The sequence below is a fragment of the Prionailurus viverrinus genome, chromosome E3, assembly GCF_022837055.1.
Source record: "Prionailurus viverrinus isolate Anna chromosome E3, UM_Priviv_1.0, whole genome shotgun sequence".
Lineage (NCBI taxonomy): Eukaryota > Metazoa > Chordata > Mammalia > Carnivora > Felidae > Prionailurus > Prionailurus viverrinus.
This window is the reverse complement of record NC_062576.1, coordinates 38852757-38878904: the sequence shown is the minus strand read 5'-3', so window position 1 is coordinate 38878904 and position 26148 is coordinate 38852757. Positions and strand designations below refer to the sequence as shown.

At 51.0% G+C, this 26148-nt stretch overlaps 1 protein-coding gene across 1 annotated transcript in view; it reads right to left on the bottom strand.

Moving 5' to 3' along the window:
- Positions 1–24952, bottom strand: part of TRAP1 (TNF receptor associated protein 1) — a 46082-nt gene extending 21130 nt beyond the window's left edge. The window contains exons 1-4 of the mRNA XM_047837630.1: positions 24819–24952; positions 3688–3852; positions 2758–2840; positions 1641–1781 (exon numbers count right to left, since the gene is read on the bottom strand). Coding sequence (XP_047693586.1) covers positions 1641–1781; positions 2758–2840; positions 3688–3852; positions 24819–24894 — 465 coding nt within the window. The 5' untranslated portion in view covers positions 24895–24952. The remainder of the gene's footprint in view (positions 1–1640; positions 1782–2757; positions 2841–3687; positions 3853–24818) is intronic.
- Between the last annotated feature and the right edge of the window lie 1196 nt (positions 24953–26148).

The following is a 26148-nucleotide window of genomic DNA, read 5'->3' as shown; positions in this document are numbered from 1 at the left end:
AGAAATGGCAAAGAGACATGAGAAGATGCTCAGCATTAACCCTGAATCATCAGGGAAATGCAAATTAACCACAATGGGACTCACAGCTCATCCACTATGACGGCTAAAATTTAAAAGGCTGACAATAACAGGTGTCGGCAGGGATGTGTGGAAGCTAGACTTCCCCTGGACATACGCCCCTAATACGAATGCAAACCAGGAGACCACTTCGGGGAAGTCAAAGTTAAACACACACTCACCCAGCACACCCACTCCGACATACTCACCCAAGAGACATGAAAACATGTGTCCACAGCAGCTTTACCTCTTACACCCCCAAAACGGAAACGACCCAAGTGCCCATCGAGTGGTGAGTGGGGAATGAACCGTGATACGGGCACGGAGCAGAATACTTCTCCGGGTAAAACCAAACAAGCTACTGCTACGTGCTGCACTATGGATGCGTCTCAAAGCATTATGCTAAGTGAAAGAGGGGAGACTCAACCTCTGTTCATATGGAATTCTAGAAAACACAAAGCCAAAGGGACAGAGAGCAGATCAGTGGCTGACAGGGACCACCGGGAAGGGAGAAGGAAATCTGGGGGGAGGAAATCATGATGGAACCGTGGTTCCATGAATGTGTACACTTGAACCTGGTGAACTTTACCGTATGTGAGTCTTTCCTCGAGAAAGCTTCTTTAAACAACAGCAGCAAAATAGGTGCACACACGCGGAACGAGGGCAGTGAGTGAGCAAGAGAGCCCAAGGCACGTGCTCCAGCACAGTCCTGAGCGGCCAAACCAAGCTCACTGGGTGGAGGCAGGAAGTCCCCGTCAGACATGTCCGCTCGGACCCCACGAGAGCGCGTCCTTCGGCCTCGCAGACACACCTCCCGCACTTCCAGCCATCACCCCAGGACCCTGAAAGCAGCTGTCTCGGCAATATTACGTCCCCCACGCCCTCTGTCTGATAAGCCCCCCACTTTTGCCTTTCTTTCTGACCTGAACATATTCAAAAGGCCACAAGAGCCCAAAGTATTACTTCATCTAAAGCAAGACTGTTAATCCAAATGGCAGGCTGCAATTAAAAAATAGTACCACAGGGGGCGCCAGGGGGCTCACTCAGTTGGGCGTAGGGGCTTCTGATTTCAGCTCAGATCAGGAGCTCAGGGTCGTTGTTGGGTTCTGAGCTGAGCATGGAGCCTGCCTGGGATTCTTTCTCTCCCTCTGCCCCTCTCTGTCTCACACACACGTTCTCTCTCTCTCAAAAGAAAAAAAAGTACCACAGAATACATAACAACACAGGGGAACTTGCATTACAAGAGAAAAAGCACAGTTAAAAATGTAAAAACTACATAGAAAATACATGTATGGTTTAAAAATGTTTAGATATGTAAGTAAATGCAGACCCCAAAAACCTAAATTGATATACGCTAAAATGGTAACAGTGGTTAGCCTCGAATGATGGGGTGATTTGAAATTGGCTTCTGTTCGGCTTATCCGTGTCTTCCACATTTTCTACACTGAATGAGCGTCATTTTTACACTACATGAAAATAAGAGTTAGCGATGAAGACAGTCGGCCCATCACTTGGAGCCTAGAGGCGAAACAGAAAGGCAGGACCTGCGCGCACGACAAGCATCAGGGCGCTTCGGAGGGTACCTGGATTGTGATGGTGCCTTTCTCGGCGTCCGTCTGTAAGTGAATCTCCATTTCTGGCAGCGTTTGGCCTTCAGACACCAGCTTGTGCCGCAGCTTTTCCAAGGCGTCGCTCGCGTTGGAGATCAGCTCCCGTATAAACACCTGCGGACACGGAAGGACGATGCAGCGCCGCAGAAGCTGTGCGGCGTGCGGACCCCCCAGTGTTCTCAGACACAACTCACTGTCCTCGGGGGCAGGTCACAAAATGATGTAAGGCCCTGACAGCCCTGAGGAGGAAACTCTGACCCTCAAAATCAAGCCCGGAGTCAAGCATCAATCTGTTTCGTCAGCTCAAATTTTAAGAGCCCCGGGTGAGCACTTCTGACTCGACTCCTGACCAGGGATGTCCAAATACCTATCCCCCAACCTGGGTTTCTTCTGACTCTTGAAGAAGGACCCATGGCTTTAAGGAGGGTCGAGCATGTGCGGGGAGGAAGGAGCCCCAGGGCCCAACCACCGGTGTCCAAAAAGCACCTTTACCTCAAACAGCACTTCCACCTACACAGGCACACCTCTGGGTGCCACGGGGCTACCTGAATACAGTGCGTGACAGAACAAGGCTTGAAAGTATTCCCTAAAAAGTCCCTTTTAACTTTGGAATATCGTGCTCAGAGTTCCCCTTTGCATTGCAGCAGTAACGAGCCGGCAGTGGACCGTTTCTCCTCTCCCACACTGCCTGTCACCCCTCACTCCCCTTCATCTCCCTGTCCCCCTCGCCAAAGGGCTGGGGTCTCCCTCCCGCGGCCTCACGACACGACTCCACCACCGCAGAAACGAATCCCAGCAGGGCCCCCGTGCCAGTATCTGGAAGGGATTCTAAACTATCAGCAAGATCAATTAACCCCCAGAGTCAATCTAGCAGGAAGAATCATCTGGGCCTATCTGTCCGTGAAACCCGAATAGATTTTAGTTAAAATCCTCTTGCCGGTAGCTAAGATCGGGACCTGTCGAGATTTAATGTGTTCTCACAGCTAAGAGACTATCTAGCATTTCCCCAGAAGAGCATAAAAATCGTGTGTCCCCCCACCCCCAAAAATAAAAACCCCGCCGTGCTGGCAGTGATTAGCAGGTGCCACACCTCTTTCTCGGAGTACAAGGAACGGGCAACAATGTCCAGAAGCTTCTTTGTCTCGGCCTGGAACTCATGTTTGGAAATGGAACCTAGTAATGAATCACAGAAACAACCAATAAAGTGTAATTTCTATTTTCGTGGAAGAATATGCTACATAACATCCAAACAACTGTTTCAGGTAATGAGCTTTAAACGTTTTTCACAAGAGTAAACAAAAAAGGAAGAAACCAAGCCATCGGGGCTCTCAGGCAGGAGGCCCCAGCAAGGAACGAGCCAGTGGGTCCGCTCCGTCCACAGAAAGGGGCAAAGGGAGCCTCCCCCGCCTCCTGCCACTCACCTGTCGCGCGGGACGGCCACCTCAAGGGAACATCGAGGCCGGCCCTTCCCGAGGTGCCTGGACGTGAGAATCATACTGCCTCTAACAACCAGACCCCGCATTCTATTCTTCAGAACTGTGGCTTCCAAATTAATCATTCGGAAGACTAACAAAACCTCACTTCTTAACCCAAATATCATAGTGGGTGTTGTCATCTGAAAGCCAGAAATGGCCCCGCTCCACAGACTGCTCTCCCGGGCCCGGGAGCGGACAGGACGGCGTCGGAGGCTGTCCTGCGCCGGCAGGGCCAGTACCGAGTTTCCATCCCGCCTCCAAGATCGTGAGCGGACGTGCCCCAAATCCCCATCTGGGGAAGGACCCCGCCGCGAACTCCCGGGCAACCACCTGAGGGGGGCAAGACACCGGGACGGCGGTCAGGAGTCCCTGCGAAGACGGGAACAGACGATGCTTTGCTTTGGGGAACCCTCCCTCCCACGAAGACCTTCCATCCGAAGCAAGTGGGTAGCTTTACCAATCACCGCTTCTGCCTCAAAAACCTCCCCTCACAGGCCAGCAACGAGGCCACGGCTCTGCGGACCCCGGCCGGCTGAACACAGTACCCTGCACGGTCTCCGTGCTGCGGATGATGGAGTGCAGGGGCTCCTCCGTCCGGTCCTCAGCAGCCTGCGAGCTGAAGAGCCGTGCGGCGTGGAAGCTCGAAGCCAGGTTTCTCCCGGGGTTCCTGGACGGGGCTGGGGTCCGCCAAGGACACAGAGTGGCTTTTCCTGAAAAGACAAACACGCAGAAAGAACAAGCATGAAAAAGACATCGGAAACACAACACCCTGACGTGTTTCCATCTGGCCGCTGCTGCAGGTGCCCACATGGAATTGTCCGAGGCAAGCCGTTGCCCAGAAGACCCAGTGGCACCAGGAGAAATCACAAGTGACTGAACGCTGAGCAGCGTGGGTGTTTCAGCGAAGTGTTGGGAACACAGCCTCACACATATCAAATACCAAGAAAGAGTCCCAACGCAGGGCAGAGGTGCGCGAGGCAGGCAGAGGCCTCAACCAGGCACAAACCCACAGACTCAGACACGCCTCGGCGCTCACGGCCCCTCTAGGAGCCCGAAGTAACACAGGCCAGCCTTCCTCACCCTGTGACACCCAGGAAAAGGGGGAGGAAAAAATATACACCTAAGAGGGATCCAAATTTTTACATTAATGGTCTGAAACAGTCTCACCATGTTCTAAAGAATACTTCTTGACTGCTTCTCTTCTTGTCCAAACTCTTTTAAAATCAGTACATTTGGGGGTGCCTAGGTCGTTCAGTTGGCTAAGCCTCCAACTTCAGCTCAGGTCATGATCTCACGGTTCCTGCGCTGGGCTCTGTGCTGACAGCTCGGAGCCTGGAGTTTGCTTCAGATTCTGTGTCTCCCTCTCTCTCTGCCCCTCCCCAGCTTGTGCTGTCTCTCTAAATGTAAATAATAAACACTAAAAAATATACATGTAAATAATTTTAAATTAGTACATTTAAAAACCAGAAACCAGCAGGTGATCCCCCCCACCTGGTAATCAGGAAGGGGACTCACACAGTCTCACATTAGTTTTCTGTAATTTCTCGCTCAGCATGGCCAACTGAGGGACCGCTGTGAGGAAAGAAGGCGACCCCCCTATCTGACACTGAGGTCTGCAGCCTGGCGTGGGCAGCGCCATGTGCCCTTGGAGACCACAGAAACACAGATGCCTCCAGGCCCCTGGGCAGGAAACTCACCTTACTAGCAGCCCCTCAGGACAGCATCGCTCACCTGACTCCAGGCCACCAAGCCGGAGCCTGGGGTCAGTTAGGAGGTGCCTAATGCCCGACGCTTTCAAGGACACACGTCAGACAACGCAAGACACCCCGTGTCAGAGTCTAGACCTACATGAGATGCACCGGCCTGCTGGGTCCCACAAACGTCAGAAAGGAATGAATTCGAATGTCCACAAAGGACCTGGAGGGTTCGAAGCCCAACATATCAACATCCACGTTCCTACAAGGTATAAAAACTTGCCTTTTCTTTAAGTTTACTCCTAGATTTACAAATAACATGACCTTAGCCTTTATCTCTATGCAGAACACCTTAAAAACGCCTACTCTGATTCAGAAAATATTCAATTTCCAAGAAGTCTGAACGTGTAATTCTCTGGAAAGAAAAGAAAGAACAGAAAGCTGGGGCACTCCTAGAATGAAATGCTACTCGGTTAGAGGGTTTGGTGAACACTCTGCACCAAGCCAGGAGTGACAAAGCCCCCGTGACCCCAGGCAGCACCTCCCCACCCCATGACCCCAGTGAGTTGTCCTGCTGCCTCCTGGCAGGGACGCATTCCCCACAAAAGCTGGGCCCCTGCTCTGAAGCAGGGCAGGACTTAGGGAGAAAATTGATGGGACTGGGATAAGGAGGAATGGGTGAGGGAGGAGACCCAGGATCAGCCTCAGGACGGGATGTGGGTTCAAGTTCCATAGGGGCCCTGCTGACTTATGAGCGTCTGGCCCCAAGGCGGGTCCCGCATCAGAGAGAGGAGCAGCCAGAGCCTCAGTGGAGCCAACAGCCCTTCAGAAGGCCTCCTCCCCTTCCTCTGCCTCCACCCTGGGCTGACTGGCACCCCACCCTACCGCCTAGCCACAGGAAGGGACAGAGGTGTGGTGTTCACGAGTCTTCTGCCAGTGGAAAGGTGGGAGCGTAGCACTCATCAGGGCTCCCCCTCCCCTGCCCCCCACCATGCCGCGAGGGCAACTCCCGCTGTCCCATCCAGCCCCTGGTGCCCGCATCTCGATGGGTTCAAAAGCCTTGGAGGGGGTCTCCCTGTCTGCAGTCCCATTTCTTCCAATCTGTCCCTTAAATTTCTATACGTCACTCTTCCAGCGACAATTCCAACGGTTATTTCCCCAATTCTGAAGACTCATTCCTGAACGCAACCCTGTCAACTCTAAATGCTTCCGGCTGGTATTCCCTGCCCTCCAACAAGCAACATCCTCCAAATTTTCTGGAATCCTACCTCCTCCTGCCCCTCACAGACCCAACCTGCATGGTCACCAGCACTGGGGTACCTGTGCCCCTTTCCCCTACACCACCAAGCTCAGCACCCAGGGATCATTTCCCACGTTCCTGTAGATGTACCCCGCAATCATCAGGTAACACAGACGGCCTCAAGAGAAGAAGCTGGTTTTCCAATGGTTAATTCTACTTGGAGTGAAGTACTCTTGACCAATGCATTTGCAAGAACCTACTGAACTGACCATTCACCCCCACTTTCTCTCCCACCTTGTTCTGCTAACAGAGCCTTCTTCCTGCCATGTGCTTTCAACGGTCCTCTCAGAAAACAGATCGCATTCCCTCAATGTCTCCCCAAATAAAAGCCATTCTTACCCCAAAAGAAACCAGAAGGCCCATGAAATCAAAAAACTCAGAGGCGATGGGCTCTCAGTATTTTGAGACTCCTACAGATGGCCTGTTCCAAACTCCAGAGGAGGGAGGCGAGCTGTCGGATGCTGGCAGGCCTTTCTACTTCCGGGTCATATTCCGTGTGTTAAGTATTTTAATCAAGAACCCCCCCCCCCCCCCCCGCCTCAGGGTAGGGGGAGGGGTTGAACAGGTGAAGAGCCCCGGGCAAAGTAGGAAGTGTTGAACCACTAATCGGAACGCCTGAAACTAATACAGCACCGTATTTTATGTTAACTGAAACTAAAACGAAAACTGAACACATCTCACATACTCCATTTCGCCACCCAGAGCTCCTTATTCTTTTTAACGAACAAATAATACTCCACTGTAATGGGCAAGCAGTGCTCAGCCGATGGGTGTTTCAACTGTTTCTAGTCTCATGCTGTTAAAACCAAGGCCCCGAAGTGCCACAGAACTGTGTGCTGTGTGTCACCTTTCATGGACAGAAGGAGAGGATACACAAAGACTGAGCGTCCCCACTCCTCCGTGAGGAAGAAACACAGACAGGAGTAACCAGAAACTTGTGAGACTGTTTCACGGGGCTGCTGAACAGAGCACCACAGACAGCAGCTCAAACGACAGAAATCTCTCAGCTCACACTTCAGGAGGCGCGAGGCCAAGAACAGAGCGCTGGCAGGGGTGGCTCCTTCTGAGGCTGCGCGAAGACTCTGTCCCAGGCCCCTCTCCTCGCTTCCGTAGCCTCAAGTGTCCCTTGGCGTCTTCCCTCTCTGCACGTGTGACTCCATATGCAAATTCCACTGTTTATAAAGACACGGTCACAGTGGATGAGGGTCCACCCTAATGGCCTCATCTTAACTTGATCATCTGCGAGGACCCTGTTTCCAAAAAGGTCCCACTCATAGGTCACGGAGGTCAGGAATTCAGTATCTTTTAGGGAGGCAACAATTCAACCCATAATGGGTATGTGGGAACAAAACGGAAAGAGTGGAGGGCTGGGGACAGGGTAGCAGAGCTGAGGGGAACGTGACGTTTCTGAGCACACCCTTTCGTACCTGACTCTGAGAACCACAGGATCACAGAGTAAGTCAGAGCAACCCGGGCATGTGGGGAACATTCACCGAGAAAGAAACAGTAGCAAACGTGCGTAACTGTATCATCAACAGCATAAGCGTCCTAACCTAAGTCGCTTTGGAAAATGGTACTGGCACCGTCTCCTGAAGTCAGCCTCAAAAAGGCCTGCGTACAATCACCGTAGCAAACCACGAGCCATCCTCAAACTGCCGGATCTGCCAAGGGAGTACCGGTGGACCTTGACTTAGGAGCAAGGAGTTACCAACAGGGAAAGGGCCAGCCGCCGGCGCAGGTTGGCATCGGAGCAGAAGCAGGATTGTCCCGCTATGGACAGACTGGGTGCAGAAACAAACACCGAGGTGCGTGTGGGGGTCCACGTACACATACTTCCTAGCCGTCCGCTGACAGGCCTGGAGGCGGGAGCTCCGGCAGCGACAGCGCCTGTCACCAGGGAGGGCGGCCGCCCCAGAACCGTTTCTCAGTCCACGCCTTGGTCAGGCCAGGGGTGGTGGCTGGCCGCCCTCCCCGGCACCAGACCTCGGTTCCCCAGGTCCCGCCAGGAAGGGATGAAGGGCTCGCAAGGAGGGTGCTTCACAAGGGCACCGGCTCCACCTGGAAGGCACTCCCAGAGGCAAAGCCCGGGACCATCTGAGCAACACAAGGAGGATGTAAGCCGATGAATAAAAGAAACATCCATGAGTCCACAAATGACGTATAAATAAATGGGGGAGGAAAGACCTCTTCCTCACAACTACAATTAATAAACGTGTAAGGAAGGGTGGAAAGAGGCCACCTCCGTCGGGCAAGCGCGGCAGTCGACGCCGGTTACAGGGATAAACTGCTGTTTAAACGTCCTCAAGAAAGAGAACGTTTGCAAAATCTCCACGTGTCCACCACGAGACACCCACTGATTTCAAAGAAAAAGACCAGTGGTGGACCGTGAAGAAAATGGCAGGTATCTCCAAATGAAGTCACCCGGCACGAGACGGGTCAACGCCTGCAGTGCCCAGGCCGGTGGGGTGAGAGGGCGTGGCCTCCCCTCCGGCGTGTTCCTACCAAACAGGCATCTCAACCTAACCGTAAAATCGTCAGACTAACCCACATCTAGGGACACCCTGCGAAGCCCCGGGCAGTACTCCTCCCAAGTGTTGCGATCCAGAAGGACAGACAGACTGGGATGCACTGAGGGGGCATGATGACCACGTGGCCCTGGACAGAGGAGGACATCAATGGTGAAACAGGATCAGCGCCAGCACGACTGGCACGCTACTTGCTAGCACGGGGCACCGCGACTTTAGCGTTCAGTAACTGCCGCAGGCTACGGGAGGTGTTAACATTAGGGGAAACCAAGAAGAGGGGATCCCAGGGGGTATTTCCGTGAGAGCTCTGTGAGGCACGGAATATTCCGAAATATGAAACAACACCGTGAGGGACGTCCTTGCACGTGTCACTTCATTTACAGCCCAGCCTGCATCTGGGGGCACATCTAGAAAGTCACCAGGTCCCAGGTTGGGTCCAGTTTAAACCGTGGTTGATGCTGCCGGGTCACCCTCCAGAGACCATCGGTCTACACTCGGGCAGCACCACGGGAGTGTCACCTCACGTGGCTGCCAGGGTGGTGCTGGGAACGTTTGGATCTCTGCCCATCAGTCAGGTGAGACTTTTGCTGTAGCTGTCATTTTCATTCCCCTTACTAGGAGCGAGACAGACCTGCCCTTATTTATAAATATTTACTTTTTGGGGGCGCCTGGGTGCCTCAGTCGGTTGAGCCTCTGACTTCGGCTCAGGTCATGATCACACAGTCCGTGGGTTCGAGCCCCACGTCGGGCTCTGTGCTGATGGTTTGGAGCCTGGAGCCTGCTTTGGATGCTGAATCTCCCTTGCTCTCTGCCTCTCCCCCACTCACGCTCTCAAAAATAAGATACACATTAAAAAAAATTTTTTTTAATGTATTTTAAAAAATGTATTGAAAGTATTTTCTTTTTTAAAAAATGTTTCAGGGGCGCCTGGGTGGCGCAGTCGGTTAAGCGTCCGACTTCAGCCAGGTCACGATCTCGCGGTCCGGGAGTTCGAGCCCCGCGTCGGGCTCTGGGCTGATGGCTCAGAGCCTGGAGCCTGTTTCCGATTCTGTGTCTCCCTCTCTCTCTGCCCCTCGCCCGTTCATGCTCTGTCTCTCTCTGTCCCAAAAATAAATAAACGTTGAAAAAAAATTTTTTTTTTAAAAATAAAAATAAAAATGTTTCAGGTGTATTTCAGTTTTTTTTATTGAGAGAGAGAAAATCCTAAGCAGGATCCTCACTGTCAGCACAGAGCCTGACTAGGGGCTTGAACTCTCCAACTGTGAGATCATGCCCTGAGCCGAAATCGTCAAAAGTTGGATGCTTAACTGACTGAGCCACCCAGGCGCCCCTGTAAATATTTCCTATTTTCTTTTCTGACGACGGACTTTTGGCGCCCTCTGACCATTCTTGCACTACAATCTTTTTCTTATTGACTTGTAAGAGCGCTTTATGTCTTAACGAAATGAGTCTTTCTTTCCCAGAACACTGTATCTAGTGTTCCAACAATCACGACCCCAGGGATCACAGGCATCCCCTCCCCAACAGAGAAGCAGCTTGGCGGTGGGCTGGGACGGCTGCCTCAGTCTCCCGGCCACCGGTCCCCTCCCCCTCACTGTCCTCCTTCCTGTTCTGGGACCTGGGCATCACGCAGGTAAGGTCCGGGCTCCCTGTCGCCACATCCAGGAGCATCTGGTCCTTCTGGATGCCCTCCGTGAGCTCCCCCAGGGACGGCTCTCCGACCCCGTTGACCTCAATCTTGGAGAACACCATATTGGTGACTCCACACTCACCGTCGAGTGGCCGCAGGGGTTAATGGCTCCGACGGCCTGGAGGACGGTGAGCAGCTCACTGCGCTAGATGCACCCAGTGGCACAGACGTCACAGAGCTCCAAGTACCAGCACACCCGCTGATCCACCTTCTTCCTGAGGCCCAGGCTGAGCGTAGCCACGGATCCCATGAGGTCGAGGCAGCTGTCCTGGGCGACACACGGCAGGCTCCCCAAAACAGCCTCGTTTGGAAAGGCCTTCCTCCCTAAGATTCATGCAATTTTCCCACGGCCCACTTTTCCTACTCCTGTTGGTTTTTTTCTCCCACTTAATACAATATTTGTGAAATGATTTAATATGTTGTTCGTGATGGAGTAACAGAAGTCCTCACTGTTAGGGAAAAGGAAGAAATAACCAATCCGTATTTCCAACCAGGACTTTAAAACTTTGCAGTATAATTCTGAGATTACATTAATCAACAGCACTATTAAGAGCAAATCTGATTTGGGGTTAACTTTTCACAACGACTGTAAGAATAAACCAACAGAGCAGTAAATCTGCCCGAACCAGATACAGACACGTGACCTGCACATTGTCGGTCCTCACGCTTCCTCTATACCCTGAAGGAAAAACCACAAGCCTCAGGGCCAGGCTACAATGTCGGAGCATCCAGCTGTTTGGTGGTTTGGGGGCACACAAAATGGCAACGACAGTTTGACTCTGACACCCCCCCACACGGGCCATTGCTCATGCTGTTTCCTCTGCCAGCGACCACATTCCTCTCCACCCGAAGTGTTTCAGGACCTGGTGTGAGGCTCTCCCGCCCCCAGCGGCTCAACCCCCTCTCTCGACGGAATTCAGAATACTTATTTTCTATGCTACTCATTGGAAACTGCTGTTATAAACCAGCTCGTGGCACTCCTACGATTAACTGTTTGCTCGTGGAAAACATTTCACCAGATTACAACATTTCTTAGTATCAAGCTCAACCAAGGCAAGAAGAGCCACGTTTCTCCGAACACCACAGCCCCTGGCACAGAAGCAACTCGTTACAAACACGCAACTTACCGGCACGCGCATCGCGAGGTGCGAGCACAAGGACATCCGGTCAGCCACAAGTCGCTCAGGGCTCCTGCAGGGCCACCGGTGATTGGGAAGAGGGATTAAAAGTACAACGGCCTAGGGGCGCCTGGGTGGCGCAGTCGGTTAAGCAGTCGGTTAAGCCGACAGCTCAGAGCCTGGAGCCTGCTTTGGATTCTGTGTCTCCCTCTCTCTCTGCCCCTCCCCTGCTCATACTCTGTCAAAAATAAACAAACATTAAAAAAAATAATAAAGAGACCAACATCCCTTATGGACATGGAGGTCCTTAAAAATTTAGCGAATCAAATCCCACGATATGTAAAAATGATACTATATCACAACCAGGGGGGTTTTCTCAGGGATGCAAGGCTGGTTTAGCACTAGGCCATCAATCGATATAATTTACTATATGAATAAATAACAGCAAAAGAAGAAATGGTACTAATGGGCTCGGGATGAGGGAGCAACTGAGGACATGGGCGCGGCAGGCCACAGACCGCAGGCCCACCTGTAGGAGGCAGCAGCCGCCACTACACTGCAACCTCTAGATTCGAGATTGCTGCCATTGTAGAACGCAGGCCCCAACTCGTGGAACCTTTAATTTTTTTGAAAGAAAGAAGCAGCTCAAATATTTATGTGAAATCTTTTAATGCTTGCAACTATACTTTTAAAAAATGTTTCGATCATGGGGCACCTGGGTGGCTCAGTCAATTAAGTGTCCGACTTCAGCTCAGATCATGATCTCACCATTCATGAGTTGGAACCCCGCGTCAGGCTCTGTGCTGACAGCTCTGAGCCTGGAGCCTGCTTCGGATTCTGTGTCTCCCTTTCTCTCTGCCCCTCCCCCACTCACACTTGCTCACGCTCTCAAAAATACACATTAAAAACATAATTAAAGGGGTACCTGGGTGGCTCAGTCAGTTAAGTGTCCAACTTCGGGCCAGATCATGATCTCACGGCTCGTGAGTTCGAGCCCTGCGTCAGGCTCTGTGCTGACAGCTCAGAGCCTGGAGCCTGTTTCAGATTCTGTGTCTACCTCTCTCTCTGCACCTCCCTCGTTCACGCTCTGTCTCTCTCTCTCTCTCTCTCTCTCTTAAAAATAAAAACATTAAAAAAAAATTTTTTTTTGATGTTTGGACCAAACACAATTTATTTATGGCCAGACTTAGCCCTTGACTGCTAGTCTGCAAGTCTTTTCTAATCTTCTAATCTTGAAAATAAAGCCCTTGGGAAAGTTTACCAGCAAAGAAAGAATGAGTAGAGCTTTAAATAAAGGCTCCCACTCCTGTTTGGTAGAAATGCATCAGGAGACGACTTCTAAGGAATTAGATGGTCTTTATGACCTTGGGGTAAACAGAGGTTGGCAAACTTTTTCTGGACAAGGCAGGTGGTTAAATATTTTAGGCTTTCTGGGCCCTGTGGTCTCTCTCGCTCAACTCTGCCATTACAGGAGGAAAATGGCCACAAATGTGTGAAAGTATAAGCATGTCTGGGTCCCAAGAAAACTTTACTTACAAAAACAGGCTGGGAGCCTGACCTGACCCACAGACCTTACTTTGCAGAACCCTGGGGTAAACCACAAAGGGAAAGACTGGTATATTTGACAAAATTAATAACTTCTGTTCATTAAAAAACAAAACCAGACACTAAAATGAAAAGTGAAATGGTAAAGTGCACCTGGGTGGCTCAGTCGGTTAACTGTCTGACTCTTGGTTTCAGCTCAGGTCATGATCTCTCAGTCTGTGAGTTTGAGCCCCACCTCAGGCTCTGTGCAGACAGCTTCAAGTCTGGATCCTGCTTCAGATTCTGTGTTTCCCTCTCTCTCTCTGTCCCTTCCCTGCTTGTAATCTGTGTGTCTTTATCTCAAAAATAAACATTTAAAACAACTAAAAAAAAAAAAAAAAAAGAAGTGGGGCACCTGGGTGGGCTCAGTCGGTTGAGCGGCCGACTTCGGCTCAGGTCATGATCTCGCGGTCCGTGAGTTCGAGCCCCGCGTCGGGCTCTGTGCTGACAGCTCAGAGCCTGGAGCCTGTTTCAGATTCTGTGTCTCCCTCTCTCTGACCCTCCCCTGTTCATGCTCTGTCTCTGTCTCAAAAGTAAATAAAACGTTAAAAAAATTTTTTTTAAAAATAATAAAAAGAAAAAATACAAAAACACCTAAGTCAACCAGTCTGGAAGAAAAGATGGGGTGGGGGCACCTGGGTGGTGTATCAATACAATGGGATTAGCAGCCAAAACCAATGAGCTACACCTTTAGCATGAATAAAGCTAAGAAAAAAAAAGCTGACCCAAGAAAGTCCCATCAGAACACACAGTATGATTTAATAAACTATATGTGCTTATACAAAATTAGATACATATATATCCATACAAAACAAAAAGCAAAAGAGTAAAAACCACTCTCTCTCTCAAAAACAAACTAACATCAAAAAAGCGGGGGGTTGGGTGCCCTGGGTGGCTCAGTCAGTTAAGCCTCTGACTCTTAATTTCGGCTCTGGTCATGATCTCGAGGTTGGAGCCCCGCACTGGGCTGACAGTGCGGAGACTGCTTGGGATTCTTTCTCTGCCCCTCCCCCACTTGTGCTTTTTCTCTCTCAAAAATAAACAAACATTAAAAAACAAAACAAAACAGAAAATTCAGGTCAGCAGTTCCCTCTAGGAAAGAGAGAAGAGAGTGCAGCAGGAGCACACAGGCCTTTGAGGGACCTGTTATCTCCATTCCTTCGACTGGGTAATAAGTGTTCATTTGATGCTTTTTTATAAAACTGCACACACATATTATATGCATTTCTTTTTACGGGATGTGTGAGGCGGGAAAGGGAGAGGATGGAAGGAAAGAAGCTTCAGCCTCTCGGGGTCACGGAGCTTGCAGACGCAGAAATACGCACAGCCCCTCGGAGCCCAGCCTGACCCCCAGAGCGTTACCCATGGGACACAGCATGGCCGGGACGCTGCACCTCTGTGAAGCCACCCGGAGCAGGGAGCCCTCGCTGGAGGCCACCTGCAGGTATGAATGGAAGGTAAGTGCAGGAAAGGAGGGAGTCAGGCAGGGTCTGGCAGGCCCCACAACTCCATCTGTGTTCCCTGACCCAAGGCTCCGCCCCGGCTGGCGCTATGCTCTGGCTCCGACCAGCTCATTTTCACACGAAGGGGGAGAAGGCAGCAGAGCCGCGCTCTGGGGCGACTTCCACGGTACTTCTGGCGACCCCGTGGGGTCACCGCTCCAGGCAGGAGGAATCGGCCTGACCCCGTGGAAGGAGATTTGGCCACGCTGGCCAGGACCACAAATACACACAGCCTCTCATCTGGCGATTTCGTCCGGGAACTTCCCTCTGTGGGTACACCTCAACTTGTATGTGACGACAGAGCTGAAAGGCCACGCACCGTGACACTGTACATAACAGCAAATGCCTGGAGACCACCTGAGTGCCCACGTGCTGAGGACCAGTAAATAAGCCACGGCGCCTCCCAGCATGGAGGGTGGCTGCAAAGAGAGGAGGGAACAGCGCTGCTACGGGAAGTCTCCAACAGCTACTCAGTGACTAAAACACAGATTACGTAGCGTCATACAAGACACGTGTTTATCTGCACCTCCTGTATCACACAGACCTTGGCAGACATACAAGCAACTCCTAATGGAGACAACCTCGGAGGGAGAGGGGAAGTGAGTGGAGAAGGGGACCATGCCGAGAGCAAGACTTCTCAATGCATACCTTCTGAACCAATCAAATACATATAATTCCTCAAAACAAACCCTTAAAGACATAAAGTGGCTGTCACAGAAGGGCCAGCCCCTTCCCACCGACTGTCAATGCTGGGGTCATGCAAAGGCCTGTACAGACACACCAGATGAGGATCCGGGGTAGAAATCCCCGCCCTCCCCCAGGGGTCAGGGGCCAATGACCAAGCTGAGGGTCAGCTGAAGATCAGTATACAAATATGTATGTAACGGAATACTCTGAAGCAGAAAAATGAGGCAAGTCTCTGTAAAGTATCCTGATGTTCAATTATCTCTAAGACATACTAAGGAAATAACCTGGCCCAGAACAGGGGTTTGCATGCTCCCACGTGTTTAAAAACATATATGCGTGAACACGTACACGGAAAACTACTCTCATAAGCCAAGCATATCTTTGTAAGGACACTCTAAAAACTGGCTTAAGGGGGCTGCCACCAAGAGGGGAACTGGTGTCTGAGGGCAGCAGTGACAGAGGTGTGTTTTCCACTGCACACACCTTTGTGTCTTTGGAATTTTGTGCTATGTACATCAGTAATCAATGCACAAAATAACCTATTTGTAAAAATTACCCAGTTACAAAACACACCAAAAAATTTACTAGGGACATAAAAATATTTGCGAAGGGATAGAAAAAGCTTAGGGAAATGTCCCTGAAGACAAAGAGTAAATATTTAAAGACATCAATTCTCTGGGTGCCTGGCTGGCTCAGGCAGAGGAGCACACGACTCTTGATCTCAGGGTCAGGAGTTCGAGCCTCATGTTGGGCGTAAAGTTTACTTAAAACTTTTTTTTAAACTATGCAACCTAATTCTTAAATTCATATGGAAAACTAGATGTGCACAAATAGCCAAGAATTTTGAAAACCATGAGGAAATATGATTAACTGTGTTAAAGCACGTTAATTTTTTTTTAACTTTTTAAAAAGTTTACTTATTTGTTTTGAGAGAGAGAGAGCAAATGGGGTAGGGGCAGAGAGCGGGGAGAGATAAGAGATTCTCAAGCAGGCTCCACACGGCCAGCGCAGAGCCCAAAGCAGGGTTCAAACTCACGAAATGCAAACCATGACTTGAGCTGAGATCAAGAGTCAGACGCTTAACTGACTGAGCCGCCCAGGAGCCCCTAAAGCATATTAATTTAAAGCTACAGTATTGGGGCGCCTGGGTGGCGCAGTCGGTTAAGCATCTGACTTCAGCCAGGTCACGATCTCGCGGTCTGTGAGTTCGAGCCCCGCATCAGGCTCTGGGCTGATGGCTCAGAGCCTGGAGCCTGTTTCTGATTCTGTGTCTCCCTCTCTCTCTGCCCCTCCCCCGTTCATGCTCTGTCTCTCTCTGTCCCAAAAATAAATAAACGTTGAAAAAAAGTTTAAAAAAAATAAAATAAAATAAAAAAAATAAAGCTACAGTATTAAAGTTAATTTCCTCTCTCACTTATTAAACAAAAAATTCCAGATGGACTATAAAAGTGCAAATAAAAGCTGAAAGTACTAGAAGAAAACAGAAGAGGTTTTAAGAACACCTTTACGGAGGGGCGTCTGGGTGGCTCAGTTGGTTGGGCGTCCGACTTCGGCTCAGGTCATGATCTTGTGGCTCGTGAGTTCGAGCCCCGTGTGGGGCTCTGTGCTGACAGCTGAGCCTGGAACCTGCTTCGGATTCTGTGTCTCCCTCTCTCTCTGCCCCTCCCCCCCCACACTTTGTTTCTCAAAAATAAATAAACATTAAAAAAAACAAAACAAAAAAAAACAGCTTTATGGACACAACTGACCCAAAGTGTACAAGCCACTGGGCTTTAGCACATTCAGTTGTCTGTCAGTCACCATCATCTAGTTCCAGAACATGTTATCACCTCAGAAAGAAACCACATACTCATTAGCAATGACTCCCCATCGCCCAGCTCTGGCAATCACGCTGTGGCCCTAGAGATGAGCCAGTTTAGGACGTTTCGCATAAATGGAATCATACTACACATGATCTTCCGGGCCTGGCCTCTTTCACTTAACGTAAGGTTTCCAAGGTTCGTCCACGTTACAAGGTATCACAGCTCACTCCTTTCTAACGCGGACCAATATTCCACTATATGGCCAGACCACAGGTTTAGTCCAGGCAATGGACAACTGGGGTGTATCCACTTTTGGGCTGTGCTGTGAACACTGTTGTACGAGTTTCCGTGTGGATCCCTAGGAGTGGAACTGCTGGGTCGAATGCTAGCTGTTTAACCGCTTGAGGAGTGCAGAGGGCTTTCCAAAGTGCCATACCACCTTACGTTCCCGCCCGCAGGGAGAGCTCTGATTTCTCCACACCCTCACGGATGCTACGGTTGTCACCCACGGTTTTTATTCTCGCCGCCTGAGTGGGGGTGAAGGGCCACCTCACTGTGGTCTTGATTTGCCTTTGCCCGCCCTGATAGTGATCTCGGCATCTTTTTCTCTAATGATTTAAGAGCGAGGAAACTCTTCCTAAACAAGACACATAACCCTCGAACCATAAATTTATGGAGCACATAAAAATTAAAACAAATAGGATAAATCTTAAAAGTTCTCATCGCAAGACAAAAATTGTTTATGTCAGGTGATGCGTGTTCACTAGACTTACTGTGGTGATCATTTTGCGATTAATGAATATCAAATCACTATGGTGTATGCCTGAAACTAGTTATGTCCGTTACATGTCAGTAAAAAAAAAAAAAAAATTAGAAAAAATTACATATATGGGAGACACCTGGGTGGCTCTGTCAGTTAAGCGTCCGATTCTCGATTTTGGCTCTGGTCAAGATCTCACGGTTCGTGAGCTCGAGCATCAGGCTCCACCCCGCTCCTCCCCTACTTGTGTGTGTGTGCGCGCGCGTGTGCTCTCTCTCTCTCTCAAAGTAAATAAACTTAAAAATAAATACATACACACATACATGGGAGTGCCCAGCTGGCTCAGTCAGTAGAGCATGCAACTCTTGATCTCAGGGTGTGAGTTCGAGCCCCACATAGGGTATAAAGCTTACTTAAAAAAAAATACACATATGAACAATTAAGAATAATCACACTACCAAAAAAAAAAAAAAAATTAAAGCGGACAGGCAAACGCACTACGAAAAAAACAACGGAAAACGTGGCAGAGGGCCAGCTTCCTTACGAGAAGGTCACTGACAGATCTGCAATAAAAACTCCCAAGAGCGTAAGAGAAAAACGGCGATTCCCAAAAAAGAGAAACATCAATGGCCCTGAATCAAAGACAAAGAGGCTTTACCACCCTCAGGACTAAAGAGATGCATTTTAAAACACGACAGCATTTTCACCGCGAGACTGACACACTGTTAAAATATGTTAGGCTCGCGCTGGCGAAGGTGTGAGAAGCGGCAGGCGGTCGCTCCCCAGGCCCGTGACGGAAAGCAAACGTGGCAACGACCCGGACGCCCGTCAGGAAAGGGCTGAGTGAGGGGGCCCCACACGGCGGGGGGCGGGGGGGACAGCAGAGCTCTCGGCAGCGGCAGCGACGGGAAACGGACCCCGAGACACATCACAGGACGGGTCGGGAGGCCCGGGGCGCTGTGCCCAGGGCGGAGGCTTTTTCGGGCACCACCGCGCAGCGCACTGAGGGTGGAAGGTTTTTTTTCCCGGTACCAACTAGGTCTGGAAAACAGCCTTTCTTCTCCTCGGCAACAAAAACTTAGGATTTTTCTCAGAAAACTCTCTGAACTCAACACCTCGTCTCCCCCATCGGCCAAATCTCAACCCGAGTCACACTGAGCCGGAAGAGACACACTTCTGACCTGATTGCTGTCCAGTGCGACCCAGCACTGGCTCCGGCCTCCGTGCTGTCCCTGCAATGTGCCGGCCTGCTCCTGCCTCAGGACCCTGGCACGGGCTGCTCCCGCGGCTCAAGCCACCCTTCCCGAGCCACCTTCACCTTCTTGCACGCTTTGTTTAGCCAGGAGGCCTTCCCTGACCGCCCTGTTTCTGTCAGGCCCTCCTTCCCGCTTTGGTTTCTTCAGAGAGCGCAGCCCCTAACACCCACGCTGCATTTACTTGTCTCCACCCCAGCACCTTCCTGGGCCAGGATTCTTGTCTGTTTTGTCCCCCGGGAGGCACCAGAGCGGTACCGGGCGGACAGGAGGCAGCTGAGATGTGTGTTAAATGAACTGATATTGCCACACCACGTGGGAGATGTTCTGGCGGACTAAACCTGACCGTCTCACGTCTGTTTTCCCCATGATGATGCTGGAGTCCGAGCAGGTCACAGGTCAAAACTTGTGACCCACCAAGTTTGGTGGCTGGTTCTGAAATCACTAAATGTAGGTTAAACCAGAAATTAAAAAGAAACAAAACAAAGCAAAACGGAAAGCAAAAGAACGTATCTCATGATAAAGGTATTTACAAAAAACAAAACAAAAAAAGGTAAAGGCATTTACAAACTCATCTAAGCAGGCACACATACTTGTAACACACACGTATCCTTGTATATAGCAAGTCATGATATGGACGCATTTCTTACAGGGAGCTTATGACAACGAAAGCCTCAAATTGACCCGTCTCATTTCAGTCAAGACATTTCTAGGTTTAAAGCTTTGGCTTCAGGGGTGCCTGGGTGGCTCAGTCGGTTTCTGCTCAAGTCATGATCTCACATTCGTTTGAGCCCCACGCTGGGCTCTGCAGTGACAGCAAGGAGCCTGCTCGGGACTCTCTCTCTGTCCTTCTCTCTGTTCCTCCCCTGCTCAACGTGCAACGCTTTCTTAAATAAACTTAAAAAAAACAAATATTCTAGAGGGCTACGCTGAAGCACCAAAAATGCAATTCAAGAACATCGTGTGGCTTTGAACCTAAAACATTTCATTTGAACATAAACCGGGGACACTTCATTGGTCCCAAGCCAGAATTTTGGTTTGAGACAGCAACCACCGCCCTGCCTCAGTGAGACTCTCCTTACAGAAATCGCCTTTCTTACCTGGTATCTGACTCTGGGGCAGAGGCAGGAAATGTCTGTTTTCTCACCAGCCTCACTGCATGTCCTCACCCCGCTTCCTTCAAGCAGCCATTTCCCTTACTTAGTCAAGGAGGGAGCAAAACGCTTGGGAGATTCCCCCCGCCCTTAATTCTGGCCACCTACTCGGCCAGCGACTACTACGGCCTTTGCTAACCTCTTATGTTTCGGTTGGTCTGATCTTCTGCAGATGCACTCAACCCCTCTGGTCCTAATCCAGCGCCTCATGCCAAGGCCCACCTGGTGCCTCTTGGGCAGTCGGTCACACACCCTTTGTGTATGTGCTTCGCCCGTGCTGGCCAAGGCCCCAGCACTGCGGTTTACAGAGGTGGCCCTGACATTCAGAGTCTAAAGGTTAAGGATCAAACCTATCCTTGTTATGTTATGGTGGCAGCACAAATAGCTGTTTCCCGGGAGGATGAAACCTGAGCCACAAGAGCTGTCCGCTCATCCTGAAAAGAGCCTGGGAACACCTAAAATCTGCCTACTAAATTCTTGAGCCGGCTGCAGCACAAGAGGCGGGAGGTTAGAAATTAGATAGCACGGCCCCCCCCCCAAACAAAGTAAGGGCACAGGAAGGAAGCAGAATAACACAACCAAAGAACAAAAGCAAGAAATGTGAGGCTGTGGCTGCACAGGGTCCAGGTGGGATTCATTTTGGGAAATAAAACCAACCTGTGTGAGCAACTACAACGACAACGGGAACCCTACTCTTCTGACGTTTCTGGCACTTGGGGCAGACTCCTCGCCCCTTGGAAGTCTCGCCTCTAAGGCAGAAAATTCCAGGAGATGATCCTGCTTACAGAGATTGGAAAAGGCAGAAGACGGTCACATGAGCACTACAGTGGCTGCCTCATGACGGGTCCTGGAAACGTCACTGGTGAGAGCAAGAGCATCCTCGAGATTAGGAAACAGGGCTGAGGGGCTGTGGTATCTCCAAAGTTACAAAGCCCCGTGAAATGACCAACCCGCTACCCTCTCCACCACACAACACAATCATTTGCTTTTGGAGACCAAGTCTGTTTCTCATTTTTTTCTTTTTTAAGTTTATTTATTTGGGGGGGGGGGGGGGTGGCGAGTAGGGGAGGGGCATAGGAGAGAGAGAGAATCCCAAAGCAGGCTCTGCATTGTCAGCACAGAGCCCGACACGAGGCTTGATTCCACCACCACGAGATCATGACCTGAGCTGCAATCAAGACTCAGAGGCTCAACCGAATGAGCCACCCAGGTGCTCCCTGTTGCTGATTTTTCAGGCTCATCATCTCTTGTTTGGGAGGTGGCATTCTTGTTTGTCTACCAGCTACTTCTGTTACTTGTTGCAACTGGTGAAAAAGGCTGATGGCAGTTTAGGTTTTTTACTACTAACGTTACATTTTCATGATTGCCCAGGTTCTGATAGCCCTAACTCCCTATAATAATGACATTTTACCAGGCGAAGGAAGTGTTGGTTCCCAACTACCAATCAACATAAGATTCACCAGGGACGTTATCTGTAACCAGCCACCTGGTCCTGAGGGCGTGCAGAAAATCAGGTGTGAGGACCTCACGGTGCCTGCAGCTGGGCGCTTCCAGCACTGGTCCAGGTCTGGCACTGTGATCACCCTGACAATTACAGAAAATGATCCACAAGTTGACATCTAACAGAACAGAAAGGACATAATTTTCAACCTTATTCACACTCACTCCCCTATACTATTTCTCGTCAAACCCAATCATTCAGAATGGGGCCTTACCTTGCATCTGTGCTCTCAAGACACGGCCCATGACCCTCTCTTCTAGGAGACCCACACAAGCAACCATCCACGTGTTTCTGCACTCCCTGTCTGGCCAGAGGCCTCCAGTATGCCCTGAACACTCGGCAGCCACATGCTCCTACTTAACCTACGACCGCAACAGCACATCATCAGTCACATCATCTCTGAAGTCCCAGAGAGCATTCAAAATATTTAGAGGGGCGCCCGGGTAGCTCAACTGGTTAAGCGTCCTAACTCTTAATAGCAGCTCACGTCGTGATCTCGCGGTTCTTAAGTTTGAGCCCTGCAGTGGCTATGCAAAACCTTTAAAAATTATTGCATAAAGGGGTGCCTGGGTGGCTCAGTTGGTTGAGCATCAGACTCTTGATGTCTGTTCAGGTCGTGACCTCGCATTCATTAGATCAAGCCCCATGTCAAGGCTCCACACTCAGTGGAACCCACTGCCCTCCACTGAGTGTGGAGCCTGTTTGGGATTCTCTCCTTCTCTCTCTGCCCCTCCCCCACTCGTGCTCGCTTGCCCTCAAAATAAATACATATTTAAGAAATCGTTTAAAAAAACAGACACTGACATTTAAAACTCAGGGAACAGAAAAAAAGTGTCAAAGATATGAAAAAGAAATTAATATGAGACATACAAATGGCCATTAAGCAAATGAACACAGTCTAACTACTAAGAAGAAAACCCCTTGATATAAGGAGTCTCATTACCTGCTGATGGGAATATAAATTGCTTAAGCTTTTTTGGACAGTAATTTGGCAACATCAGCTAACATTTCAAATACGCACAGACTCTGAACCATCAATTCTAAAACTCAAATTCTAAAATTCTAAAGAAATACCATACATGTGCACAAAGATTTAAATACTCACCCATTCTACCTGAAATCATTATTGTATTATATGCTAACTGGGATGTAAATCTTTAAAAATTAAAAAAAATAAATCCCAGCTGGGAAAAAAAAAAAGTCACCCATTCTACACAGTACTGTAACAACAAATACAAAACCACAGAAACAATCTTGATTATGTCCATTGGGAGCGGGTCACAGATGGACATGAGGGAACAAGTAAGACGCCCAGAGAAGGCACGCTGTAGACACATCCATGCGTAGACCACACACATCCCATTACCAGTCAGCCTCGGATCCCACAGCCTTCCTGCCTGCCAGGGACACCACGTAGCAGCTGATGACACTGTGAGTCGCTCAGAAGATTTTCTCTTCTGTAAGATGAGAATTTGAGAAGATCTGCTTTCTCTGACAGATTGATTTGCTGAGAGTTGACAGGTAAATCCTATCTGCTGACCTCCAAGAAACCAAGAAAGTTCAGGATCTGGCTACTTCTCCCACCTTCCCCACGAGCATCCCGGCGAAGCCACAATCCCGCAGGCCTCCTCCTCCCTACCTCGACCCCCACTGCAACCACTGCCCCCTCCTCCAAACCTGTTCCTACATTTATATCTCCTCCACAGTAGGGCAAAATCCTCACAATGGCCAGTGAGGGACTGCCCTCAGTCTCCTGTGGCTCACAGGACACTGCTAGTTAAATGCTAAGTCCATAACAAAGGATGCTATGCAGCCACTGGAAAGCCACAGACCGGGGGTATACTGAGCAAGATGTGGAAGCTTTGCAGGGAACATTATAAACAACTCAGTAGCAGGGGTGCTGGCTTGGGCAGAAGAGCATGCGACTCTGAATCTTAGCGTTGGGGGTCTGAGCTGCACGTTGGGTACACAGAGTACTTAAAATCTTAAAGTACAATTCAGGGGCGCCTGGTGGCTCAGGTCCTGATCTCAAGGTTGGAGACCCGCATAAGGGCTCTCCGTCAGTGCAGAGCCCGTTTCGGATCCTCTGTCCCTCTCTTTCTCTCTGCCCCTCCCCTGCTCATGCTCTCTCAAAACTAAATAAACATTTTTGTAAAAATTCAGTAACAAACTGCAGATACAGTGTAGGCCCTTTCAGATAAAAATAGACACATCTTGGGGCCCTGGGTGGCTCAGTCGGTTAAGCGTCAGACTTCGGCTCAGGTGATGATCTCGCGGTTTGTGAGTTCGAGCCCCGCGAGGGCTCTGCGTTGACAGCTGGGAGCCTGGAGCCTGCTTCGGATTCTGTGTCTCCCTCTCTCTGCCCTGCCCCGCTTGTGCTCTCTCAAAAAATGAATGTAAAAAAAATTTTTTTTTTAAAATAGACACAGCTGTTCACGTGTGTGTGAACACCGTGCAAAGAACCTGGAAGGACCTCTAAGTCGTTCACCAATGGTTTCTTACCAGTGGGGAATGAGAAAGATTATGGTTATTCTTCCCCGGCCCACCCCCACCCCACCCCACCCCACCCCCAGTATTTCCTGGGAATACGGTGAAGAACCATAGTGTCCGGGGACTGCACCAGGGTAGAGCCTGTTCTGCACGGTTCGCAGCCCTGTGCTTTCCCAGGCAGAGCGGACACTCAGGGTTGAAAGAAGCACAGCCAGTGGTTTCTGCATCACGCCCGCATAAAACAACTTGGGGGCGGGGAGGCATGAAATCGCCACGAAGGAGCTTAAATGATCACCCAGGTGAAGTCCGTTTCTAACGCACACGAGCCCTCGCCTTCCACTCTCCGAAAACGCCCTCCGCCGCAGGAGCGAGGAGCGCCCGACCCCTCTGCTTGACCCGGGTCCGAGGGCTCGACGCGAAGAAGCACCTGCAGGAGTCCCGCGGGCCGGGGCGCATCCCCGCTACCTGAGGGCTGGGGAGAAACGCGGCCGCACCGCGCGCTCAGCGTTCGCCGGGTGTGTGGCGCATAAATCTCACAGAACCTCCACGTGTCCCACGGAAGAGGAAGCCGGCTCGGGACCGAGGCGGGGCCCGCCTGCCACCCGGCCCCCCTCACCTGTCGGGACGGCCGCCAAAGCTGGCGCCCGCAGACTGCGCCCCCATAGCAGCAGCACCCTCAACTCGCGCGCCATGTCGGTCCTACCCAGCGCCTAGGACACCACGCTCCGCCGGGGGCGGAACGGGGCGGGGCCTTCCTGGGGCGCGGCGCGGTGACGTCACGGAGAGCGCCGGGCTGCCCGGCCCGCTGCCTGCGCCCGCGGGTGGGCGGGGGCCTCCGTGGCGCGGGCGCCGACTGCCCGCGCGGGGACAGTCGGGCCTGAGGGAGGGCCCTCCGTGACCTTGTGTCGCGTTGTCAAGGACGACGAGACTTGCGCGCGGGCCCTGGGCTCTGGCCCGCCAGCTGGGCCTCACTTCGTGCATCCCCTAAATGGGGCCGACGCCCGCACACACCCGGCTGTGAAAGGTGGCGCCAGGGCGGAAGCAGTGCACGTCCCCGGGGCTTGACGAGTTTGGGGCCGCCGGCTCTACCGAGGCGGGCGGAGGAAGAGATGGGGTGGGTTTCACTCCAAAACGTGAACTCAGGGGCCGCTCCACCGGCAGGACTGGGCATATTCATTCTTTGCCTCCCGCCTTGCGGGAGGTGAGGCTGAAGTTGAGACCGCAACTCCTTTTATTTTAATTAAGAAAAAAAAATTCTTTTTTTTGAATTGAAGTGTGGTTGACACACAAAGTTCCAGGCATGGAACGTAGTGATTCAGCGGCGCCGCACCTCGTGCTGCGCTCACTCGCTGCGAGCTACCCTAGACACCCACGGCGCCACTCCTTCTCGGCCTGTGACTGTCGTCGCTGTGCCGTGCTTTTCCCGTCGCTGTGCGGTACTTTTCCTGCCCACGTCAACGCCCCTTCTCGCCGAGTGCCATGGCTCACAACGTGCCCGGGCGGCTCCCCAAGTGATTCGGAGGCTCACCGACACAATCCTGCGGAAACGGAGGTGCTCGAGGTTTGTCCGGCGCTGCAAAGTACGGGAGTCAGGAGAGCCTCACCCCACCCCCCTAGCGGGGACGTAGTTGGAGCGCTTCGGGGATTCTTCCAGGTGGAAGGTGTCAAGGTTGAGCCCCACGTGCCAGGCTTCAGCAACTCAGGGATGATGGGATTTTTTTTTAAGTTTATTTACTTTGAGGAAGAGGGGGAGAACGAGTAGGGGAGGGACAGAGAGGGAGAGAGAATCCCAAGCAGCTTCCACGCTGTCATTGCAGAGCCTGATGAGAGACGCAAACGCCTGAACCTTGAGATCATGACCTGAGCCGAAATCAAGAGTCATATGCTCAGCCGACTGAGCCACCCAGGCGCCCCGGGATGATGGGATTTTTTTTAACCAATTTTAT